The sequence below is a fragment of the Notolepis coatsorum genome, assembly GCF_963971535.1.
Source record: "Notolepis coatsorum genome assembly, contig: SCAFFOLD_320, whole genome shotgun sequence".
Lineage (NCBI taxonomy): Eukaryota > Metazoa > Chordata > Actinopteri > Aulopiformes > Paralepididae > Notolepis > Notolepis coatsorum.
In genome coordinates this window covers 53,991-80,689 of record NW_028171621.1, presented here as the reverse complement: position 1 = coordinate 80,689, position 26,699 = coordinate 53,991, and the positions used below count along the sequence as shown (strand labels likewise).

Sequence of the window (26,699 nt, the reverse complement as noted above, 5' to 3'; positions counted from 1 at the left end):
TTACCAATAGCTTTCTTCACCAAAGTGTTCCTATAGGTGTCTACTAACACCTCTCAATTTATTCAAACCCAAATCCTCTGGGAAAATTCTGGAGAGCCAATCAAAGTTAAGGAGCCCAGGGGGCTTGGGCGAAAAATATGAAAAAAATAAAAATCAAATATTAATGTGTGGGGTGACTAACTAGGGGTTTTCAGGGGTGCTGAATCTATTCCAACCATTCGTTTTGAGTAAAATTGGCTCCCTGGCCATAAAATATTGGTATACCCAGAGGGCTTGGGTGAAAAATATGAAAAATCAAATATTAACTTGTGGGGTGTCTAACTAGTGTTTTTCAGGGCCAAGACTCTGGACAGCAAGATGCCACAGAGACAGACAGCAGCAGCCAAGACTCTGGACAGCAAGATGCCACAGAGACAGACAGCAGCAGCCAAGACTCTGGACAGCAAGATGCCACAGAGAAAGGCAGCAGCAGCAGCCAAGACTCTGGACAGCAAGATGCCACAGAGACAGACAGCAGCAGCCAAGACTCTGGACAGCAAGAGAGCACCAAAGAGACAATTGCAGGGACCAAATGGTGGCCCACTGGCCAAGCACTGCAGAGGCAGGAAGGGACCAGTGGCAGAGGAAGGGGGTCCAGGGACCTCACGTGTCAGACCCAGGTTTGAGTCGCTGGAGTCCATCTCACCGGAGCAAGGTATCTTCGAACGTACGTAATCTCCGTCCGCCACCTGCCCCCCCTAGAGCTATTATTTTAACATTTATTTATTAAAAAGAAAAAATATTATAAACTAAACAATTTTTTAATTGATGGTGATTTCCTTCATATTTTCCTAGTGTTGCTAGTTCCACTTGTCTGTGTTGCACTGTATCTATCTGTGTCTGTGTCTTCCAGGCAGGCTACATATAGACGAGACCTCACTGTCATCAGACCTGTCGATTGATCTCAGCCGCCAGGATGACCTGACCTCCCTCACCACACAGGAAGGAGGGGATGAGGAAGATGAGGAACTACCCAGTTTCCTAATACAGATGGACAAAGGTGAGAAATACTCAAGTTAACTGAATGTAAATTAGCCTGTACAGAATAGACGTGGATTTGCTTGGTTTCTGTGGGTTATTCTCGTGGTGCAGTCTTATTATTCTACCGCTGGGCGCCATGTACGCACGGTTTGAGCCGTGCGTAGATATACGCACATTCACACAATCTCAAGCACACGTTCAAGTTGATAAGTCCCACACTTTGCTTAGAAATTATCGTACGCACGGTTTACGCACATATCTGTGCGTACGCACCATTGATAAATGAGGGCCCTGGTGTTATCATAGGGAATGAGTCTGAGATCGCAAAAGTACAATACCGGCCGCATCCTACCAGGTGGCGGTATCGAGCACCCTTTGAAACCTTGTGTCTTGGGCTCTGCGTCGACTATATGGGTCCGGGTCGGCTATTTTCCTCCGGGCAAGACGAGCGGTTATAACGCTCGGATTGAGAAGAATCAAATGCTCCCGATGCATGTTGTGTGGTGGATTATGTTTGCGACACGATGGACATCAATACTTGGAATGGCGATCAGATAATTGGAATATTATTTTTGTGGTACATCCAGTGATGCCAGTAACTAGTTACTCTAATCTGATTACTTTTTCAGTAAATAGTAATCTAATTTACTTACTTTTTACAAGCCAGTAATCTGATTACAGTTACTTTTCTAAGTGGCTGTGCATTACTATTTAGTTACTAATACTATCTCATAATGCTGATGATAAGAGAGCCACGGGTACAGACAGCTAGACCGGAGATGGGACGTGTGCTCGTGCACGCAGGCACACAGCCACATGATTTTAGAATGGCTTCAGCATGAAGTTAAATCAACTATCCAGTTCATTTTATAGTGTAATTTGGCTACTTGAGAGAGAGTGAGAGATGTTATGTGCGACTTGCAGAGTGGAGTACGCACTGAGTCCGTTGTCTCAGAATGGATTTGGTAGAGAGAGAGCAACAAAACTGTTCTCATTCTCATTCTTATGTTGTGGCAGCAGCAGGGGGGACGACGACCACTTCGTAACACAGTTACTTTGAAAGTAACTAAGTTACTTTGATAATCAAGTAATCAGTAAAGTAACTAGATTACTTTTTAAAGGAGTAATCAGTAATCAGATAATTTTTTACAAGTAATCTGTGGAATCACTGGGTACATCCTAGTCAAGGTAAGGGCTATATGATATCAATCTTGCGTTGATCCAAGCATGTCTTCATTGCGATCTGAGCGTATGTGTGTAACGTTAGTCCACAACGTATTCCATTGGTGATGATCAAAGCATCAACATTTTTTATTTGAGAATAGTAGCTAGTCCAGGCAAGAAATGGCAACGCTTTTAGTAGAATACACGCATACGGCTATTACTCAGCCTTTCGGGAATTACCCCAGACCACGCTATAACTATACTTATATTTACCACGGTATAACACGTATGGATGGACACATTTATTCTTTTTCACATATTGAACGATCGATATTTGATGTCAAATGGGCCATAGTATTGTATCCATAGCTATAATATAGAATATAATATAGCCCTGCAAACAAGGTGACGAAGTCCTATGTTTTAATGCTTGGCCTAACTACCACGGGCCCAGACTAGTCCCTGGCGCAGAATGTTTTAATACTAGGGCTGGGACTTTATCGCATTCATTTCGATTAATTAACTACAGAAAGAATTAAAAGTAAAAAAAAATTATGCATTTAATCGCATGATGATTTTTCTTTATTGTGTAAGAATGTTACCTTTCGGGCGCTCCAGTAGCACACCACATAGAGCGCTGAGTCACGAAGCGGTTGTCCCGGGTTAATTTCCCAGTCCCGGCGACCATTTGCATCTTCCCTGCCTCTCCTCCCGTTCTCCCTCTATCGGCCCTGCGTGGCCAGAAAAAGCTGAAAATGCTATAAATAAAAGTAAAAAAAAAAGAAAAAATTTTACCTTTCAAAGGAGACCAGACTCATGCATGTGCTATAAGTATAAAGTATAATAAATCGCTAATGACTTTTTTCTTAGTCTGGTTTGTTCATAAAAAAAATTAAATAAGAGAAATTGAGATCAATCAAGATTTTTATTTTTTCAATGGTCAACTGTTGTTGAAAGTACTGCGTTTTACTTTTACCTCAAGTGTTTGAGTTTACAAAAGGTCCTTTGCGCTATATATTAGGGCTGACCTTCAAAGCTTTTTTTGGCAATCGAAGCTTCAGGTCCAAGCTTAGATTTTAATTCGAAGCTTAGATTTTTTTTTTTTTTTCTTTAATTATAATATTTTTTTTATCTTATGTTGTGGCACTTGTACAGCACTTTCGTAAACTTTGTTGTTTTTAAATGTGCTCTATAAATAAAGTGGATTGGATTAATTAATTAAGTAGCCCCTTTCGTGACTGTGACGCAGCCAACAAGGTTTCACTCGGCTGCGCTGCCTGGGTGCAGTGGGGCTGCTCTCACAGCCAACGACATGACATTTAGGGATGGGTACCTTTCACATTTGAACCGATACCGATACCGGTACCTGTGAATCGATACCGGTACCCAACGGTACCTTTTTTCGGTACTTTAGTCTCAAGAAATTTAATTTACCTACCTCAGTCGTAAAAAAAAAAATCCAAACTTCAAATAACTACAATTTCGACAGTTTTCGGCTTGTCATTGCTCCAACTGCTTTGTTGTTGAATCAAGTCAAATCCTAGGTAAGCATATAATATTGTGCGTGTGAACGTTGTCATGAAAAGAAAAAAGTAAAAAAAAAAAAAAAAAAAAAAAAATCGGTTTCTCACTTGATTCGATACTCGGTAGTACCGACGTGTTTCGGTTCGGTGCCTCAAAAGTACCGAATTCGGTACCCATCCCTAATGACATTACATAATTATGTTGCAACCTTCGTCTATCAAGCAAACAATTATATTATATTTAATTTATAATTTATAATTATATCAGACAATGCACCTACAAAAGCAGATGATTACAATTAAATTAGCCAACTTGGTAACACATTAGTCATAGCAGCATAGGCATAGCCTTATTAATGTTTTGTGTGGCATCGCCGTCGTGTACAACGATACTTACGTTTTTTAGGTGATTTGACAAAGTTGTTGTAGAGTTGTGATATGCCATTTTCTTCTGGCATATCTGGCACTCTGCTTTTTGGGCATTGTGTTTGCATATTTTAAAGTGTAACCACACGTCTGATGATTTCTTCGTCGACATGTCTGCTGCACATGTCCTTGTTGTTTTCAACACAGATAATCTCCATGTGCTTGTTGTAGAGAGGTGGAGTTGAGGCGCCGCTTACTTTCGTTTTAATTGGAATGGAGGCAAAAGAAATAAAGAAGCTTCGAAGTATTTAAGACAGCCCTACTATATATATATATTATTCCTAAAATTGCTGCACTTTGTTAAAAATTGCATTGATCTGTTGGTCTGTCTGTAGTAGCTAATACAGGATTTTGCTGCTTAAACGTATGTATAATGTATATCGCTGTGGATAACTGGAATGGCGATCAGATAATTGGATTTTTTGCATTACATCAGAGACCAGGTAAGGACTCTATATATCCAATCTTGCGTTTATCTGATATTTTTCTCTCCCGCGATTGAAGCTGACTGTGTGTGGCTGTTTACCGTTGGGTGCAGGAGGGGGGGGGGGGAGTGCCGCGCTCCGGGGACCATTTCATGTATGCACGAGGAGACATAATAATGATAATCTAGCGTTGATTTCAGGAAGATTCGATAATCAGGTGAAAAATGACAACCTGATAAGTGGATTCCACTAAAACGCTATTTTCGCGTATTTTCCCTGGAATTACTCGGAAGCACCCAAACTATATTCATATTCAAAACGGAAATGTACGGATGAAAAAAGAATCAGTTTTTTGCACGTTGACCAGAAGCAACTCACTGACAATCAACGGTGTTATTAGATCCAGCCGCTAGTTCAGTGTCTTAGGTTTTTATTTGATTAAAAAGGTCTTAAAAGGTATCTTTTAATTAACTTGTTGAAACCTGCAGATTTGAGAGTTATATTTGAGAATGTATTTCTTATTTCTTTTAGGTCCTTCAGAGCCGCCCTCCATTACAGAAGGGATGTGTGTCTGGTGCAAGTTTAGAATGTATCCCTTTTGGCCTGCAGTGGTAAGTGGAGATATTTTGGTTGACTGAGTGTCGGTCTCATACTGTAACTTACACATACATGTTGACTGAGTGTGTCGGTCTCATACTGTAACTTACACATACATGTTGACTGAGTGTCGGTCTCATACTGTAACTTACACATACATGTTGACTGAGCGTGTCGGTCTCATACTGTAACTTACACATACATGTTGACTGAGTGTGTGTCTCATACTGTAACTTACACATACATCTCTGACTATTTCCTACTTTGTCGATTGGTAAGAATCCTTTGTCCAATCCTTATGTTCTCTTTTTTTGTTTTGTTTTATTATAATATTTTTTTCCATTTCATTGCTAGAGATCAATGATTTGTTTTTGTTTTATATTGTTTGTATTAGGGATGCTCGATATTGGCTTTTTTACCTATACCGATATTGTCCAACTCTTAATTTCCGATACCGATATCAACCGATACCGATATATGCAGGGTTTACCCCCCCAAAAAACGGAATAATTTCAGGTAATTAACATTACATATCTCTTGTTGTGGAATTAACACAACAGTATGCATACTTTTGACAATAAATAAAATCAGAATTTGTTCTTACTTGCTTGCCTGGGTAAATAAAGGTTATTATGTAAAAAAGAAATACCGATACCGATATTTTCCGATATCACATTTTAATGCAGATATCAGCCGATAATATCGGTAGGCCGATAATATCGGACATCCCTAGTTTGTATTTACATGTTCGAATTAAAGATACTTTTTTTGTATCTAATCAAATCCTTTCAAAGCACAATCCATGCCGTTTTTCATACTGGATACGTGCAGCTCCGTTTAGCTTGGATTAGATTCAATTGTATTGTCATCATACAGCACAACACTACAGTACAATTCAAATAAGTTTGGCATCTAACCAAAGTGCAAAACAGTAAAGTGAAATAGCAATATACAATGTACAGGTGATTAAACTGGATATAAATTAGGACTACTGAGTAATCATGGTGCTAATCAGATGTATGTACAGAGTTGTTGTATTTTGTGGGATATGTATAACTACAGATATAGTATCATACAAAAATGATTATATGCAGGTATGTACAGACAGATGTGGATATAGTAAGAATAAATATATACAGAATTATTGTACATGCTATCATATAGAGTTATATGCAGGTGTATAAGTAGTTATATAGAATAATTATATGCAGGTATATTTGGACAGATATCGATAGATGGGTATATTGGTTAGCCACAAACTAATGCAAAGTCAATGGGGACAGGCTCCTGTCTGTACAAGTTGACTGAAACTAAATGAAACCTGCTCCACTGCACACAAACCACATTTCAGTTAGTTTTGGTCAGCTTACTGGAGTTTCCCCCCATTGACTGCATTAGTTTAGTGGCTAGCTAAGTTGAGCTGCGAGTGTCTAGTATGAAGAACATCATGGATCGTGCTGAGAAAGGACTCTTTATCTGTGGACAACATCACTGGTGAGTAGGAAATACAATTGTTACTGTGGCGCTCTGCAGGTTGAAAGTGTGAACTATTCCTTTAAATATGTTACTGTGGCGCTCTGCAGGTGAAATGTGTGAACTATTCCTTTAAATATGTTACTGTGGTGCTCTGCAGGTGAAACATGTGAACTATTCCTTTAAATATGTTACTGTCGCGCTCTGCAGGTCGAAAGTGTGAACTATTCCTTTAAATATGTTACTGTGGCGCTCTGCAGGTCAAAAGTGTGAACTATTCCTTTAAATATGTTACTGTGGTGCTCTGCAGGTGAAACATGTGAACTATTCCTTTAAATATGTTACTGTGGCGCTCTGCAGGTCAAAAGTGTGAACTATTCAATTATCACAAAAACAAGGACACCTAGAGAAGGCATGTGTCAGTGGAGTGGGATGTTCTGAATCCAGATTGGAATTTGTAGATTAGATTCTTTTCCCCGCAAGGTACTTTTCGACCTGTTCATAGACTATTTTTTCCATAATTGAAATGACGTACATTAGATATGACAGAAATAGTCAACAAAATCTGCCCGAAGGGGAGAAATGAATAAACGAGCCTTGGCTAGGCGTGTTATTGTTATGTCTTTCACACCAGATGCTCCTAACCTTGATTTGTCGTTAAAGAGACAGTCAGAACTGTAGCCTAGTGTCTGCTGTAGTCAGACTAGTTTACTAGTTGGTCGTATTAAACTAGTCAAGCTGTACAGAGATTTAAAGGTCCCCTGTCTTATAAATAGCCTTTTCCAGTGTTTAGCATTGTTTTCTAGCAATGTGGGGTTGTACCAAGCCTTTTCCAGTGTTTAGCATTGTTTTCTAGCAATGTGGGGTTGTACCAACACTGATTTGATGTGAAATCTCTAGCTGCTCCCGTTTCTTCAGTTCAGCTCAGACAAGAACCTCCCCCACTGAACCAAGCCATTCAGAATTGACTCGCTATCAGGGTTAGAAATAAACTTTTTTTTTTCTGGGCTTTTTTTGCCCCCCTTAACACTTTGATCGCCATGGTTCAAATTCATAATTTACCATCCCTAGCCAGCTCTATTTGTCTATGGAGAAGTTCCCCTTCTTTGCAGGGCTATAACTTTTTAAATTCTATTGCTAAATTGCCATTATTATGGCCCATTCAATGTCCTATATCCATTGTTCAGGGTGTAGCAACGATATACTTTTTCATTCACATATTCATACTAAAATATGGTCTAAAGTATAAGTATGTTTTTATCGTTTTCTGCAGCTTTCTTCAGAACGTGATTTAAAGCCCCAAATGCATTATATGCATGATGAAATACAGTTTGATAGCGATCTGTGCCAGATAATAAATTTCAACTGGAGGTACTTCTAGAAGTTACTACGCATCATCTGACCGGATGGGCGGGGGGTCGTTTATAATTCCGTGGGCAGCGTTAGATGATTCATCCAGTGTGGTCATATGATCATCATAGCAGTTTATATGGAACACGTTAGAATATAACGCTGCAACTCACCGTGGCTTCCTCGCGCCGCTGGCAGATGAGCGTGGAACAGAATTTTTTCTATTATGGGATGGAGAAATGCCCGATCCATTTCCAGGTTGTATAATATTATATACGTCCAAATCATGTTGTTTTTTCGAGTTATTTGCACCGATCGATGTTCACTGTGTCAAGACGGAGTCTCTAACGATAGCGAGTGCCCGGACGACATATGGATGAGCACTTCCGGTTCGACGAGTCATTTCCTGTTGGCGATCTGCCGATCGGCCACCAGATGGCGCTCTTGAACCGCTAGAGAGTTGAGTGGAGCTTTGCAGTATATCTCAGGGCCCCGGAGGGAAAATATGATTTCGATCACAGATTTTTGAAATATTGATATCAAAGACGAGTTACGGCGTCTTCGGCAGAATGAGCATGGCTAGGAATGACGTCTAAACACGTCATCGGCGATTAAAGTGTTAATTAATTTTCGGGGGCTTTTTTTGTATTTCGGGGGCACTGAACTTTTATGATGAAAAAGGTTATTAAACATCCTTATCATTTAAAAAAATACAACCATTTTGTGGCTAAGGCTGTCCTGGTGGTGCAAAGCGCTGTATTTCTTTACAGTCTTCGTCCTGCCGACAAAAACATCCACGCAAACTGCTCCTTGCACACTACCAGCCAGGCAGATTTTTTACCAGCCAAAAATTCTAAAACTAATTTGTGTTGCATATATATAAAACATTTCAGTACATTTCAGGTAGATAAGGTATTACGTTCAAGTAGATAAAGAATACACACTTAAATAAGAGGCCAGAGTAACATTTTAAGCAAATTATTTTAATATATTGATTGATGATTGATTAATCAATACAAGTCAATCTTAAGTTTATTTGTAACCTAACCTAATCATCAGACTCCTCACTCTAGCCTCTTTGCAGGATTTAACAGAACATAATAAAATGTGAAGGTTTTGTAAACCTAACTTAAACCTCCTCTCAATCATGTCCTCATCACAGTCCACAATCTCATTGATTTACTACAGATGACTGTGGTGTTATGTTAATGTGTTTGCGTTATACAACAGAGTGTACAGGCCACCGTACTCGGGGTCAAGGGGCAGGTACGGGAGGGGCGATAGAGATACACCTGTGTGATGTTGCTACGGAGTTAAGCTAATAAAGGATACTCGTCACAACCACAGCAGCGGACTCACGTATTTGTACTGTGAAGTAACACGACAACGACAAACGTGGTGTTTCTGTTTTTCTTTTTTACATACTTACGGAACAAGTTAACAACTCACCACTGTCTACAGCCCCCGCATCATACTGTAGCCTAGCCAGTCTCTTGAAACTATCTTCAAACTTCCACTGCTCTGGAAACGTTCTTTTGTCAGGTGGTCCCACTCATCCTTTTCGTCTGAGAAAGCCGCGGTGGGTTTTCTTTTTATCGGCCGGCTTACTCCTTCCATATGGTTCCACATATTTATAACCCATTAACGTTATTAAGCTAACGTTAGCTAATCGGGCATAACGTTTACAGTGCAAGCAGTGTAAACAAGGAGAGATTGAGGGCTGCAAAAAAGGCGACTGTCCTTTAATTTACATGACTATTTTGTTCAAATCTGCCCGCCATTGGAGCTTTGCAGGTGCTTATTTTGTTCCCTGTATATATATATATAATTGGTAAACTGTCTGGGGCTTTTTTTGCCCCCCTTAACTGATTTTCGAGGGCATTTGGTAAATTTGAGGACATCCCAAGCCCCTGTTAATTTCGACCCCTGCTCGCTATCCTACGTAGCAAGGCGCTGATCTGGTTGTAGTCACCGCCCACAATCAACAATTCGCTCAACAACGGAGCAGTGGGAATAATGCGTAAGCGGTCTCCCTGTCCCTGACTCTCCCTCTCTCTCTCTCTCCCTCTCTTCACCTGCATTTTGCACACAATTGCGAGGAGCCGCTCACACATGCGCACGAGGCGATCTATCCTCTCTCTCTTCCTCTCTCCACCTGCATTTTACACACAATCGCGAGGAGCCGCTCACACAGCGCACTGGCGCGATCTATTCTTTCTCTCTCTCCACCTGCATTTTACACACAATCGCGAGGAGCTGCTCACACGCGCGCACGGAGCGATCTATCCTCTCTCTCTTGCTCGCTCGTTCTCTCTCTCGTATGTATCACGCTGTGTGGGTGACTGTCACTCAAAGCGCTTATGGGCGGAGCCCAGCCCAAAACAACTTGAAATCTTGAAGTGGAAAAATGCTGCTTTAGAGTACTTGATTAGAAATACAAAACAATGAATTTTTGTGAAAAAAACCTTACAGATGTGTTCCATAGACTCATGAATTGTGTAAAATTGCCCAAATAGTGAAAGGAATAGCAAAACATGGGACCTTTAACACAGATGGATTGGACATGGATAACATTTCCATTACACTATGTTACTGTGGCGCTATGCAGGTCAAAAGTGAACTATTCCTTTAAATATGTTACTGTGGTGCTCTGAAGGTCGAACGTGTGAACTATTCCTTTAAATATGTTACTGTGGCGCTCTACAGGTCAAACGTGTGAACTATTCCTTTAAATATGTTACTGTGGCGCTCTGCAGGTCAAACGTGTGAACTATTCCTTTAAATATGTTACTGTGGTGCTCTGCAGGTCAAACGTGTGAACTATTCCTTTAAATATGTTACTGTGGTGCTCTGCAGGTCAAACGTGTGAACTATTCCTTTAAATATGTTACTGTGGTGCTCTGCAGGTCAAACGTGTGAACTATTCCTTTAAATATGTTACTGTGGTGCTCTGCAGGTCAAACGTGTGAACTATTCCTTTAAATATGTTACTGTGGTGCTCTGCAGGTCAAACGTGTGAACTATTCCTTTAAATATGTTACTGTGGTGCTCTGCAGGTCAAACGTGTGAACTATTCCTTTAAATATGTTACTGTGGTGCTCTGCAGGTCAAACGTGTGAACTATTCCTTTAAATATGTTACTGTGGTGCTCTGCAGGTCAAACGTGTGAACTATTCCTTTAAATATGTTACCTTGGTGCTCTGCAGGTCAAACGTGTGAACCGCAAGCAGAAGAAAGCCAGCATTCTGTTCATGGAAGACCTGCTCTCCAACCAGAGCAGAAACGGGTATGCAAGCTTTGTTTCTCTCTCCTTGTCTTTAGTTAAATGAATCACCTGCACCTTGTCACATGTGAGACGAGGGGCTGCTGTAGGTCACCCTCTATATTGGAAGTTGGTGAACTGCTCCTCCCCCTCATCTTTTTATGCCCACACCAATGATCTTGTTCACTCAGACTTGGAGCCATGTACTGTGTTCCTCCTTAAAGGAAGCCACCATCATAAAACAACATAAATCTCAATCTAGTACAGCCTTAGGTCGCTTTCACATATAGTTTGGTGGACTCGGTGCGATTCGGGGGGGGGGTGAAGTTGCAACATTGTTGCATTCTTCATTTGGTTCGGTTTGCTTTCACACTGCAATTTGTCAAGTGCACCAAACTTTCTGAACAATGTCACACGATCGAAAAGGGCGCTCGTCTATTGGATATATAGAATCCCAAAAACAGGCTTTGGGGACAACTCTACAGTGCACACACACACACACCACATTATTCTGTGAAGCAGCCCAGCACACACACACACACACCACATTATTCTGCGAAGCAGCCCAGCACACATACACACACACCACATTATTCTGTGAAGCAGCCCAGCACACATACACACACACCACATTATTCTGCGAAGCAGCCCAGCACACATACACACACACCACATTATTCTGCGAAGCAGCCCAGCCCACATACACACACACCACATTATTCTGTGAAGCAGCCCAGCACACATACACACACACCACATTATTCTGCGAAGCAGCCCAGCACACATACACACACACCACATTATTCTGCGAAGCAGCCCAGCCCACATACACACACACCACATTATTCTGTGAAGCAGCCCAGCACACATACACACACACCACATTATTCTGCGAAGCAGCCCAGCACACATACACACACACCACATTATTCTGCGAAGCAGCCCAGCCCACATACACACACACCACATTATTCTGCGAAGCAGCCCAGCCCACATACACACACACCACATTATTCTGCGAAGCAGCCCAGCCCAGCCCAGCGCACACACACACACCACATTATTCTGCGAAGCAGCCCAGCCCAGCGCACACACATACACACACACACCACATTATTCTGCGACGCAGCCCAGCGCACACACATACACACTAGTGATGTTAAGATTCACCGATTCGCATCGGTGCACCGGCATAAACGTTCAAGATGAGAGTGCATCGGTGGAAAAAGTGCGCATCGGCTACAATTCAGGTTGAACTCGCGATGCATCTGTTGTAGCGCCTTTGCATCGGTCAAAACCCTGAATCGCATTATGTTGAATCAAATCGTATCGAACTGTAGCTCAACAGGGGTGAATCGCATCGCCCGGTGCTTCAAATGTATCGTTAATGTATCGTATCGTTGGCAACGTATCGAGATGCGCATCGCATCGGCCTCAGTGATGGAGATGCAGTCATATAATTTCCTCTCATCCACTTCTGTCAGCAGTGCACTGCACACAGCAGAGACTATCTTTGCTTTGCTACTACGGAAGGCGAGAGCCGTGTCACAGTTATCAACAAACAGGGAAGTCGAGGAGAAAGAGACACAGCGCACTGAAAAGTACACTACATACAAATCAAATGTTTGGCAATACTTCGGATTTTTCAAGAAAGACGGACAACTTGACAAATCGCAAGCAATTTGCGAACGATGCCGTGCCCCTATAAAGTACACAAGTAGTACGACAAACTTAGTGATGGACATAAACAGGCGACATGGTGTGGATACTACGTTTGCGGCTGCCTCCCCGGATTCAGCTGTAGCTAACCCGGCCAGCGGCAGCAAGACTGGTGAGCAACATATAGCAGCTTTTTTTTTTCACACTCCGCTGGCTAACAAGTCTACCCGTTCAAAATCAATAACAAACGCTATCGGAAAAACCTGAAAGTAAGACATATGAGTTAAATCACTCAGTGAGGTGTTATGTCCGTGAGAGTGGTGTTTAGTTTACAGCAGCCTATGAATGAATGAATTAATGAATGAGAACTTTATTTAACAGATTGTAGAATGGGTACAGTACAGCTCAATACACACAATTGTTAAGGGGATGCAGACCAGAGAAAGACGTTTGTCTTGTTTACATCAGGGTCCCCCATTTTCTATTTATATATGACTGCCAATAATAGTTTAAATGTCTTCCTTACAATTGTAAGCAGTTATGAAAGACCCGTTTGTGAAAGGCTATTTTTTATTGTTCATATAGAAATCACACCACTGCTTTCTGCTCACTGCTGAGTTAGTCTACCTGCTGAAAGAGTGTTAAGCACATCAGCCTGGCAGACAGTAGTATGGGCATTGCACTATGGTAATTGTATTTTTGCACATTGTTAATCCTGGGCAATGCATCCTTAAATTGTTCAACTGTGAGGTGTTATAAAAGTGTACTGGAGACGGAGAACAATTTTTAAGGTAAAAAAGAAACGGCATAATGGGATGTGCAGTCCTAGTACACTGTAAATAATGTGACTAGTGTTTACTTTAAAAAATTAAGGCAACAAAGGGACACGTCATATAATTGAATAGATTTTAATCACATACATTTGATTAAAATTGATTGAATAAGTGAACTGAATTTAAACCAAAAACTTCAAGTGCATGTTAATAATAATAACAGTTAAAATGTGTTGGATTTAGTAATAACATGCCAAATCATGAGTTAATATAGCCCAACATTTTAAGTAAATTAAAATCAATTTCCCTTGTGAAATTGAGTTGTACTTGCAAAAAGAAATTGGGCTATATTAACTCATGATTTGGCATGTTATTACTAAATCCAACACATTTTAACTGTTATTATTAATAACATGCACTACTCCCTTATTCAATAACAATGCTCTCTTAATTGGAAAACGACCTATAAGATTCCCTATATGGGAAGAGCAAGGCATACACTCATTAGGGGATATTTTTAACAAACAGGGTTTTTGTAGTGATAAAGAAATACGCAAAAAATTTAATCTCACCAAGTCCACATGGCTTTTTCACAAACAGTTAGAGCTATGTTTGAAGTCTCACGGTGTTCCATTAGACAGACCAATTGAACACCACAGATACCACAAATTCTTCTACTCAAGAGAGACATCGAGAGGTTTTGTTTCAGAATTTTATCATCAATTACTAACGTCCTCGTATGAAACCCTCCAACTTGACTCTGTCTGGAGGAGGGATATACCAGACCTGGAAAATGACTTTGATTGGCAAGGAGCCTGGGCAAATGTCCGACTTACATCAAGGAACCCGGATCATCAACAAATCAATCTTAACTATATTCACAGGACATACTTGACTCCTATAAGACTGTGCCGAATGGGGCTCAAACAAGATTCCAAATGCACCCAATGTACAAATGGGGACGAAGGGACATTTATGCACATGTATTGGGACTGCTCACCAGTTAAGGCATTCTGGAAAGATGTGACCCAACAAATATCAAAACTCGTATCTTGGAATATACCTGTACACCCCTCGGTATTGCTGTTGAATGATGTTTTTGAGTTTGCAGTGAATCCACAGCTAAAGAGATTGGTTTTATCGGGTATCACAGTAGCCAAAAAGCTGATCGCATCACGCTGGTTTCAACCGGAAAAAATGTGCCGTAAAGTTTGGTTTCTTACATATCTCGATGTAATTTACCATGAAATATCTACAGCAAGAATTCTGGGTCTCAATGAATCCAAAATGTCAATGTGGTTAGAAGTGGTGGAGAGAATAAAAGCTAGCTTATAATGGTAGTGTCTGGTTAGGTGCGAGGGATAGTGGAGGTACTTCTCAAGGTGGGGTCCGGGAGGGGGGGGTTCGAGCTGAGCATATGTATGTAGGTTTTTTTTTTTAGATAACAGGTATTATGGGTATATCTTATATAAAACAACTAACCAAAATGTGATCTCATTGGATGTGCCCTGACAATTAATGCTTGTATATCTTATCGTGTGTTGTCATGTTTGTTTATATGTTTGTTTTAAAAAAGAATAAAAAAAAAAAATACAAAAAAAAAAAACATGCACTTAAGTTTTTGGTTTAAATTTAGTTTAAACTTATGTGATTAAAATCTATTCAATTATATGAAGTTTCCCTTAGTTAACTTAATTTTTTTAAGTAAACACTACACAGTACATTTCGCAGAGTAAATTTTTCTCAAACTGAGTACATTTTACTCAGTTTGAGTAAAATGTACTCAGTTTGAGTAAAATTTACTCTGTGAAATTTACTGTGTATACACATTATTTACAACACATGGCAATTCTTATTTACCTGCTCTAATGAATAATGCAAATGTGTTTTAATTGGCATTATAGGACTTCAATAACACTGAATGTCACTGTTCCCATAATTTCTTAATTTCTATACCCAATATCATGTCTTCTTGCGGTGCATGGTTTACTTGAATTGGGTCAACAGATTACCATGCATATTAAAAAGAATACCAGGTAAACATGTATTTATGCAAAATCAAAACATTTTATTGCAAGTTTATTGCAAGTTTAAACATAAAAATTAAGCACAACATAACCCCACACCCCCCACTTGACCGTGCCTCCCCTCACCCCCACCCTTGACCTTTCTTAAGCCAGTAGCTTATTCTTGAGGTTGGTCACTTTTGGAGACAGCCTTGTCCAATCCAGCTCCAGGAAGAGTTTCTGGAAGACTTCGAATGTGTACCTGAGACCAAAGAGAGGAAGAAAACCAATGTCTGGTGCTTAAAATGAAATGGACAACAGTCTCACAACATTGTAAATGCCCCAACACTTGACCTTGCCTCACCCCACAAGGTAAAGTGTACACATGGTGCACATTATAAACAAACTGTTCTGTGCCAATATTCAAAACCATGAAGCCTCTCCGCTCAAATGAGTGACTATTTTGGACAAATCTGAGATGAAACAACTACTTACAGTAACCGGATCACTGAAACTCAAATTTAACCAGAACTTGAAGGAAACAATGTTATTTTTGACAGTGACTTTTCCCTTCACTCTGCAAGGGTCACCCTTTTAAGCCAGTAGCTTATTCTTGAGGTTGGTAACTTTTGGAGACAGCCTTGTACAATCCAGCTCCAGGAAGAGTTTCTGGAAGACTTCGAATGTGTACCTGAGACCAAAGAGAGGAAGAAAACCAATGTCGGGTGCTTAAAATTAAATGGACAACAGTCTCACAACATTGTAAATGCCCCAACACTTGACCTTGCCTCACCCCGCAAGGTAAAGTGTACACAAGGTGCACATTTTTTTTTTTTTATTCTTTTTCCCCCTCCATTTTCCTCCGATTTTTCTCCCATCCCAATGTTAGTCGTTATGCCAATTCCCAATCCCCTTCCTGGTCGCTACGCACTTACCCCCCACAGTCGGTCTTGGAGAGTGGAGGCTATCACGTGCTTCCTCCGACACACGTCCAGCCAATCAACCGCTTCTTTTCACCTGGCAGCGCGGATTCTCATTGAGAGGGCGTAGCGTGTGGAAGGATCACACTATCCCACTCAAGTCCTATCCGCGCTTAGCAGGCGCCCCGACCGAACTGTAGGAGTTTACAACGACCCGGACCCACCCCGCCAGCTTCTCCCACCCTCTAATACTGCCAATTGTATTAGTGTGAACGGCCAGCCAAGCTGTTGACAACCCCGGAGCTGTGAGCTGGATTCGAACAGGCGAATCTAGCCGCTCCGGGGTTTGGTGACGAACGCAATCTCCGTTACGCCACCTGACCGCCCACAAGGTGCACATTATAAACAAACTGTTCTGTGCCAATATTCAAAACCATGAAGCCTCTCCGCTCAAATAAGTATGGCTATTTGGACAAATCTGAGATGAAACAACTACAGTAACCGGATCAATGAAACTCACATTTAACCAAAACTTGAAGGAAACGATGACTTTTCCCTTTCACTCCGCAAGGGTCACCTTTCTTACCAGTATCTTATTCTTGAGGTTGGTCACTTTTGGAGACAGCCTTGTACAATCCAGCTCCAGGAAGAGTTTCTGGAAGACTTCGAATGTGTACCTGAGACCAAAGAGAGGAAGAGAACCAAAGAAAATGGCATAAATAATACAGGTTCACTCAAGGTAGGTTAGAAAAATGTAAAGGCCTTTAATTCTGTGTACCTTAGTTCCTTGGGATAGGCAAGATTCACTGCATATGCCAACCCAACTAGCATGGAGCAAGCCCATGGGAAATTACCCAGAGCAGTCAGAACTTTCACGCCCTCTATGACGATACCGATGTCGTCGGGACCCTCTGATGTTTCCTTCTTGATCGTGTAGATTTTTGTTGTTTGTACAGCAAGGACCTGCGACACACCATCTCCATCAGCATCCTGAAAGGGCAAGAAACTTTAGACTGTACAGCCACAGGAGAAGGTCCTATAATTGAACATCTCCCAAATTCCTTCCTTCCAACCTTTGGACAAGAAAACCAATGGCCGTATTCACAAAACATCCTCAGGCTTAAAGTTGCCCCCAACCCTTTTCTCTCTTTTAACATGTGCTTCAACTTACATCATACTCCTTTAAGAGCTGATCTGTAGATTCCCCAAGGTACATCACCAAGCCCCGAATGGCAACATCTCTGGTGATGTTGATGCTCGGAGCCTGAAATGACACAAATAATCATTATTCTTCAGTATATTGCAGTGTGGAGGATGTGAGCAACTGCATCAACTGTGGGCCTATGGACGCCTTTACCTACTTCCTTACTGTTCATTGACTAGTTCAGCTTTTAACACCATAACCCCCCATACTAGTCACCAAACTCGGGGACATTCACATATTTTCAGAGTACATAATTATGAAATGAGTTTGTGTTTTGTCGCCTCACGCACACACACGTGTGTTGTGTGTAATTACCTTCCATGGTCCAGTAATTATTATTAGAACTCCGAGCACCAAAACTTTGCAATTGGTTATGAATCCAAACCAGTGGAGTTCTCAATAAGCTGGTCAAATAAGAGTCCATCTCAAAATAAACAGAAATTAACCAAATACAATTTGAAAACTATTTTCCAACCAGGTGCCCCACATTAACCAACCGCCAACTGTGTATTTAAAAGATCTGCAACTATTTCATACTCTGTTGTAGAGAGAATGACAAGCGAACAATACCTGCTGTATATTTCATATAAGCAATGATATTCCAGCAGTTTGACCACAACATCCCTGAAAATATTAGCAAACAGAAAAGTCATTGAAGAATACCTCAAGTAGGATAGCCTTCAACCTCATCCCCACGGCGCCACCCTTGGACTGGAAGAGGGCCAACAGCTTGGGAGTGTATTCATCCAGCTTGGACATGAACTGTGATTCAAGGTGCACCATTGTGATTCTTTGAAACTCATCCTGGAGCTGAAAGACAAAAAGGAACATTGAAGCCTCAAATGGTACAAGTACATTTCTAAAAACTGTATAACCATGAAATAAATAAAAACACAAAATCCATCCTCCTCACCATCACTGGCCTCTGGTAGGCCTACATCAGAATGGTCAACAGTCTGATTATGGTGACTCGCAAACACGTCTTGCTTAAAATCACTCAAAGAATAGCCTATATGGCTTCTGTTTTTGTGTTTGAGAAATGTATTGTATATATTTGTGCAAAAGTCACAACCTTTAAATACACAAGACAGTTTCGTGCCTCTTCAGATGCCTTCCAATATGCTGAAAGTAGTCCTTCACTGTAGGACAATGGCGACTGCAAACTAAACACTTAAAATTAATAATTCCTGGCCTTGAACTTTCTCCTGCTGCATGGTATCTGGATAAATGTGTGCGAAGGGCACCCTGTGTTTTGAATGTGCAAGGACAACCGTCATGTAGACATGGCTGGGGTTGTGCACTACCGAATGTTGCGTGTTGTAGTCTGTAATGCTTCAGTAGATTCCTCCTTGTAGTAGACAATGATTTGCAGATCTTACAGTTCCACCTCATAGTCCAAGCCTAAGATAAGGAAAAAAGTTATTCATTTACATACCCAAGTAAATGGAAGATTGTGCCACTTCTACAAGAAATATTCACAAAAAGAAAATAGGGAAATTACACCGTGTTGTGGCTGATAACGTTACAGCTTAGCTAGCACGATAGCTAGTTAGCAAGAACTGGTTGGCTAATATAGGCTAGCTAGCTAGCATGCGAGCCGACAGCATGGTGCCTGGCTGTTGCCACGTTTTAATCTTAACAGGTGGGTTACCGTGTCGGACCCGTGCACTGAACACACACACAAGTCGCGGCACTTTGCGAGCGTCTAGAGGCTCTGGTTGCATTTTTCGCCCAACATATAAATACTGTTCGAAAGATCTATTTTTTGCCGTTCTAATGCAACCTCACTCTACCAATTCCGTGCCTCGGTTCTCGTGTTACATGACTGTCAGCCGAGCGTCTTTTTAGCAAGAACTGGTTGGCTAGTATAGGCTAGCTAGCTAGCATGCGAGCCGACAGCATGGTGCCTGGCTGTTGCCACGTTTTAATCTTAACAGGTGGGTTACCGTGTCGGGCCCGCGCACTGAACACACATACAAGTCGCGGCACTTTGCGAGCGTCTAGAGGTTCTGGTTGCATTTTTCGCCCAACATATAAATACTGTTAGAAAGATCTATTTTTTGCCGTTCTAATGCAACCTCACTCTACCAATTCCGTGCCTCGGTTCTCGAGTTACATGACTGTCAGGCGAGCGTCTTTTTAGCAAGAACTGGTTGGCTAGTATAGGCTAGCTATAGCAAGCATGCAAGCCATGTAGACGCATTAGCGAACCAAGATAAGATAGTGAAGGGGGAGTCGGAATTGCATGCACTCTCCTACAACAGTCGGAAAAAAATTCTCCTGAAATGTAAAACTTAATGGGCTACTTTTAGCAGCATGTTACATGAATAAAAACAGTGGTACTGCATTAACTTGAGAACAGGCAACAGATTAAATGTACTCGTAATTATTACTCACCTGGGTCCGTGTGCATGTACCACACTCGCTGTCTTTGGATATAATGGCAATAGCATGATCCTTGCATGTGATTGGCCGCATCATCCACGTGGTGTCAAAATAAGGTCTCATTAGTTGGGCGAAAGTGCCAGGTGATTAAAACCAAAGACCTCCTAATGAGTAAAATCTATCAATTTTCTGCATCTCTGACATTGCTGATAAAATATAATTAAAATCGACTCAATGTATCACAGCTAATTTTATTCAACAAAAATTGTGTAAAATGCAATTAATAAATTGTTCAAATTCGTTGAATTCAGCCCAATTTTATTGCATACGGCAGTCTTTTTTATTATGTATAAGTTACTAATAATTATTTAATAAATATGAATTAACCCCAATCCCAGTTTTGAGTGTAGAGAGAACCAAATATGTAAATCCCTTTTTGTTAAATTATGATTTGCTGCATACCGTAATTCCTCTAATAGTGACCCGGGCTTGTATTTGCTTAAACTGTAGCGGGTACCAGGCTTTTATTAGGAGGAGGCATGTATAAGAGAGAGGCCTATATTTCTAATTTTCAAACTGATCATAATGAATAAATCAACATTTTGTGTCAGTTTGAACCCAGTAAAATGTACTGGGTTCATTTATTGAAACCAAGTACTGTATGAAATAGTAAACAGTGCAATTACAGGTGGTCACTGGTCATTTCAACATTTTCAAAGTGAAATCAAGTAACTTTACCTTAGCAGCTCAGTATGCAGCTCAGTATATTAGTAACCCGGCTTGTATTAGGTCGGCTTATAATTGCTTAGCTCAAGAGCGCACCCGGCCATTAATAGAGACCCGGTTTGTAATTGAATACCGGTCACTATTAGAGGAATTACGGTATATAAGTTATAAAACCAAATCCTATGTCATACCATAGAATTGTATCATTATTTTGCATCGTGTTGAATCGCATCGTATCGCCCTGAATCGCATTATGTTGAATCAAATCGTATCGAACTATCAACAGGGGTGAATCGCATCGCATCGCCCGGTGCTTCAAATGTATCGTATCGTTGGCAACCAGGGCACGAAATTGGAGCCCGCCACCCACCATTGGCGGGCAGATTATTTTGAAAATCCTGTGTGGGTCTCATTTCCGCCCCAAGCGCAGCTCCAGTCATAATATCGATGGCTCCGGCAGTTAGCAACGTTCGGTTCATATGATACTCTTATTTTGAAAACCCGTGGCAACGAGTCATATCCGCCCCAGTCCGTGCTTCTGCTCGCATCAACACAGAGGCTCCTATTGCCTCGGGCAGTCTGCTCTAGTCTAGTGTGGACCTCCGTGAGCTAACGTTACTGTTTAAACAATGACCCAGTCAACTATTCACTTTTAGTTTAATACATGAGGCATTGTCTAACGGTATCTAGCTGGCTAGCTACTGATAGCTGCTGATATCAACAAATGCTCCAGCAATAGTCGAGTGCATGATACCTCTGTTCGCTCGGTAGGCAACGTTAGCTCACGTTAGCTCTATATGTCCCAGTAAACTAAATAGTTCACTGAGGCGTTGTCTTAACGTTATCTAGCCGGCTAACAGTAGCTACAGATAGCTCCTGATATCAATGTCTTATAACATTGATTCGATGTGTATTCCCAGCCCAGCACACACACATACCACATTATTCTGCGAAGCAGCCCAGCCCAGCACACACATTATTCTCATATTGCTGAAATGCTGACACAGTTTTTTTACTTTGTGACATTGGTCGATTGTTCGATTGAAGCTCATTGCCATCATTCTCTCGCTAAACAACTTGTACACCTCTTTGTTTTTGTGAGTGGCCACAAGCAGCTGTTTAATTAACTCGTCTGACCATATTTCTATCAGGGCTTTTACCTCCTCATTCGCCCACGTCTGTCCATGAGACATGTTCCACGCGTGCTTGTTTTGCAGTGCGCGCCGTGGTGTTTGTTTTGTTTCCTTCTACTCAAGATGCAGTTTATCGGGTCACTTCCTATATTTGGTCTTGCGTTTGGTCCGATGAGCATTCACACCACAAAAGTACGCACCAGGGTTCACTTGGAAGCGAACTGAGACCTAAGTTTTCAGGCGGACCAGAGTTAGCTTTTTTGGTCCGCACCAGAGTTTGAATGAGCTTTCACACCAGCCCAAACCAAGCGGACAATCCGAGGAAACGAACTCTGGTGCGTTTAAAGCGGACCAAACGGCTCTGGTGTGAATGCGACCATAGGCCAACACACATATGACACTTGTGAATGTAACATATCAACGGCACTGTAAATTTGTTTAACTACTCGGTGTATATATCGAGTATAAATGAAGATTGAATGAACATAATGTCAGTAGTACAGATTTGAAACGCACACGTTCACACACGACCCCCAAAAATATAAAAGATGAACTGAAACCTAAGGCTCTGTTTTCTAGGACCTCCACTAAGTAAGGGATAATGTATAGCTACGAGGTCATTGTCGCAAAATAATTTACCGACACAGAGTTTAAAATACCAAGGCGCAGCGCAGAGGTGTTTTAAACGTCAGTGAAGGTCAATTATTTTGCGACAATGATCGAGTATAGCTATACATTATCCCGCTTATTACATGGCTAACTTACTAACAATATACCGAATTCATTTTACATCGACAAGACGAGATCAAATGCAGACGCAGTTCTGTTCTGGCTCCGCTGTCATCGTCAGACACTCCGCTGTCAGTGCAGCCAGCAGGTGTGTCTGATTGGCTGCACTGATGCAGTGTGTCAGTGGCCTTGATTGCGAACAGCTGCGCACAGCGGTCATTATTGTTCCACAGAGGTCCGTTATCGAGTAATATCGGACCTCTGACGAGCGCTGACGAGCGCTATTGACCAATCACAAGCAAGCATTTCGGCGAATGTGAAAACGCCATGTAATAACGACTACTAACGACCTCTTTCCTATGTTTTGTTGAAGCTTGACTGTGGCTTTAAAAACATTGAAGCCTTTCAACTGTGAAGACGCAGATCAGTTAGTGGTAAGAAACAAAAAAAAAGATTGCTTCTATAAGTATACACTACTCTTCCATATGGTGTACTGTACTCATGGACGTGTTTGTCATGTTGCAGAGTGAAGCCAAAGTGAAGTATAACGCTGCCATCAGCTGGTGTCTGGAGCTCATAGCAGACTACAGGATCCGTATTGGTGAGCACTGCCTTCCTACAGAGGGACTCCATACACCATTATTTAATTTTTAATTAATTCATGGGTGTGTGTATATATATATATATATATGGGATATTATGCTGTATTATACAACCTATAGTTTAATTTAATTTCAAACCTTTATTTAAACTCAAACTGAGCATTATTAAATTAAAACATGTACAACTTGATTGACAAAAGGTTGGGGAGAATCTGAACCTTTTTTAAGGGCTGTTGGCTGAGCTAGAGGGGCATCATGGCAAATGCAGATTTACCCTGTTCAGAGCAAATGGTGTTATTGGGGCCGTAGTGTCAGTTTGGATAACATGCTCATGGTGGACGTGGCTGATTATTGTGGCGGACCGTTGAAAATTAGGTTGAGGAAAGCTTGGAGTAACATATTGGTGTTTTGTATCAACTTTGCAGGATGCGGCTCGTTCACCGGCTCCTTCATCCAATACTTTGCCGGCGACATCAGTAAGTTCAAAATAGTAGAATTCTAACCAGTATCGTTATTTTCCCAACCTCCGCGAGAGCTCCTCCTGACCACCATGACACCTTATACTCTCTCCACCTCCTCTCCTCCAGGCTATCCCGTGAGGAGGATGTACCCCCGGGGCACCTCCGAGGAGCACGCCTTCCCCTGCAAGCTGATGATGGAGGACCAGCTTGAGCTCCAGGAGAGGGAGAGCGTCCGCGTCAAGTTCAGCCCCATCAAGTTTCTGCCCGACCCCGAGGAGCACGCCTTCCCCTGCAAGCTGATGATGGAGGACCAGCTTGAGCTCCAGGAGAGGGAGAGCGTCCGCGTCAAGTTCAGCCCCATCAAGTTTCTGCCCGACCGCACGCACGCCGTCCGCACACGCTTCAACGAGAAGCTGGTGCAGCACATCGTCAGGCGGCGCATGGTGGAGACTCACCTCCTGGTATGAACGACACGGATGCTCTCGACTGCTACCCAATACTATATAGCGCTCCACATGGCACACGTGTTCCACATAGACGGTCACTGGACAGAAATGATGATCTAATCCAGTTTTCACAATTTGAGAAGCATCTATCTGTGGGCCAGAAATGCAGAGGAACATTGCTTTGATTTGTGATATGATGCACGGATTGTATTTACTGTTGGATCATTGGTGTTGGGGAAATCATGGATATTCAGTTTTGAGCCTGGTAGCAGCCTGATATCTGATCTCATTGTTATTGACACATCCCTAGCTATTTGCACATGCTGGCATGGACTCTGCACAGACTGTTGCAAAGAATACATTTGTGATATGACACATGCCCTCTAGTGGTAGCTCTTAGAAATGCATGTGCCACACTAAAACAAATGGTAAATGAACTGCATTTTATATAGCGTTTTTATCCAAAGTGCTTTTGGCCAGGTCTTGCTCGAAAAAGAGATATTTGATCTCAAGCGACTACCTGGTAAAATAAAATAAAAGTGTCTTGCTCAAGGACACTTTGACGCGCTGCCGGGAGGAGCCAGAATCAAACCTTCTGATTACCAGATGACTGCTCTACCTCCTGAGCCACTGTTAGACATCCCATGATTGGCGGAAGTAAAGGGATGCACGATTAATAAAAAAGAAAAAAACAAGTCATAGACCTATGCAATCTCATTTCTAAATTATGACTATAAAAAATAATAATTACTTCGAAAATATTTTTTTACTTTTTACTTAACTTTTTTAAATGATGACAAAAAATAAGAATCGTGAGAGAATCGTGATCTCAATTCTTAAGAGAAAAAAAAATCATGATTCACATTTTAGCAAGAATCATGCAGCCCTAGCATCAATCGTAAGAAATCATAATAGGTTATGAAGGTATGCATCTTTTGCCTCCTACCTACTAGCCTCCCAGGTTGAGAACGACTCCTCGCTTTAGACCGTGCTTTTTACTAAAGACCTTGTCCTTCAGACTAGCTGTAGGGCAGTGCTGTCTCTAGTTACTATATTCACAAACTGTCCTCAGTTATAGGGATCTTCTTCTCCCTCCTTTCCTCTCGCTCTATTCTTGTCTCTGTCTCTCTCTCTCTCTCTCAGGCTGTGATCAGCGGTCAGCAGCAGTCCAGGTGGCTGCGCTCCTTCCTCCAGGCCAGCTGCAGGATGGTGAACGTGTACATGGAGGACAACGGCCAGCTGGACCAGGTCTACTACTACCTGCAGGAGCTGTACAACACGGCGCCCGCCACCGCGCCCTCCCTGGCCACGGTGGACCACATCCGCTTCGTCCTGGAGGTGCTGCTGCCCGAGGTGAGCTCTATGGTTTTTTAATAAGCGTATTTTTTTTCTCTTGAAATCGCCGTCGGTTGTGTGATAGTAAAGGGTTAACCTTCTGTCGTGTGACAGTGAAAGGGTTAACCGACGTATTTTTTTTTATTGAAATCGCCGTCTGTTGTGTGATAGTAAAGGGTTAACCTTCTGTCGTGTGACAGTGAAAGGGTTAACCGGCTGTTGTGTGGCAGTGAAAGGGTTAACCGTTTTGGTAGTGCGACAGTGAAAGGGTTAACGACCGATGGAGAGAGAACCGTTGCTTACAGTACATGCCGTCATTACTCTCGTCAGTGTGGTGAGAGTTGCTCGTTGTCTTGCAGGCCGTTATCTACGCCATAGCTGGAGTGGACGCGTTGTCCATAAAAAAGGCAGAGGAAAAGTACCTGAAAGGTCCGCCTATAAGCAAAAGGTAAGTTCGTTCTGAGTGGACCTCTCTTCTGCTGAGTGATGTTGATTGTAGGTCTTATTTAGGGTGTGTCCTATTCAGCTCATTGAGTCTCCTAGATGTTAAATGAACCCTGTGTTCCAGAATATTGATGTTGGATTTGTGTTTTATTGCAGAGAAAGAAGAGATTTTGAGAGTAAGTACACGATTTATTTACTATTTGAAGTTACACTATTTTTACTTTTATCATGATTGTGGTGATGATCATTATGCTTATTACTGTTCTGTATTATTATTGCCATTGTTCAGGCACTTCAAAATGGTAGGGCCAAGAATTTGGCTATTTTGGACTTCAAATTTAAATATTTGTGGGGGGGGGGGGGGGGGGGGGGGGCTTCATGGGAGAATCATTCAAAATAGAGTACTTGATCTAACAAGCCAGTATGGTATTTCTTGACCAGTATCGGCACATTCTAAATGTGGAATTCTATCACTCTGACTCTACATGAAGGCTATTCCAAAACATGACATTATGATGATGGTTATTTGTTTATTAATTATGGACGTAATAAATTTTTTTTTTTTGATGGATCATGATAACAATTTGCTTGCTGTCAAATGTCAGTATAAAACTCTGCACTCAAAATAGTCTTCCT

At 41.6% G+C, this 26,699-nt stretch overlaps 1 protein-coding gene across 1 annotated transcript; it reads left to right on the top strand.

The window, feature by feature from the left end:
* Positions 1–357: 357 nt before the first annotated feature.
* Positions 358–26,148, top strand: LOC311248220 (PWWP domain-containing DNA repair factor 3B-like; the record flags this gene model as incomplete). Its single annotated transcript, XM_084339143.1, has 10 exons — positions 358–706; positions 893–1,039; positions 5,090–5,169; positions 11,185–11,264; positions 23,149–23,209; positions 23,301–23,376; positions 23,803–23,853; positions 23,965–24,299; positions 25,428–25,637; positions 25,979–26,148. The coding sequence occupies 10 exons, from the start codon at positions 358–360 to the stop codon at positions 26,069–26,071; spliced, it is 1,482 nt and encodes a 493-aa protein (XP_084195269.1). The 3' UTR covers positions 26,072–26,148.
* Positions 26,149–26,699: the final 551 nt, after the last annotated feature.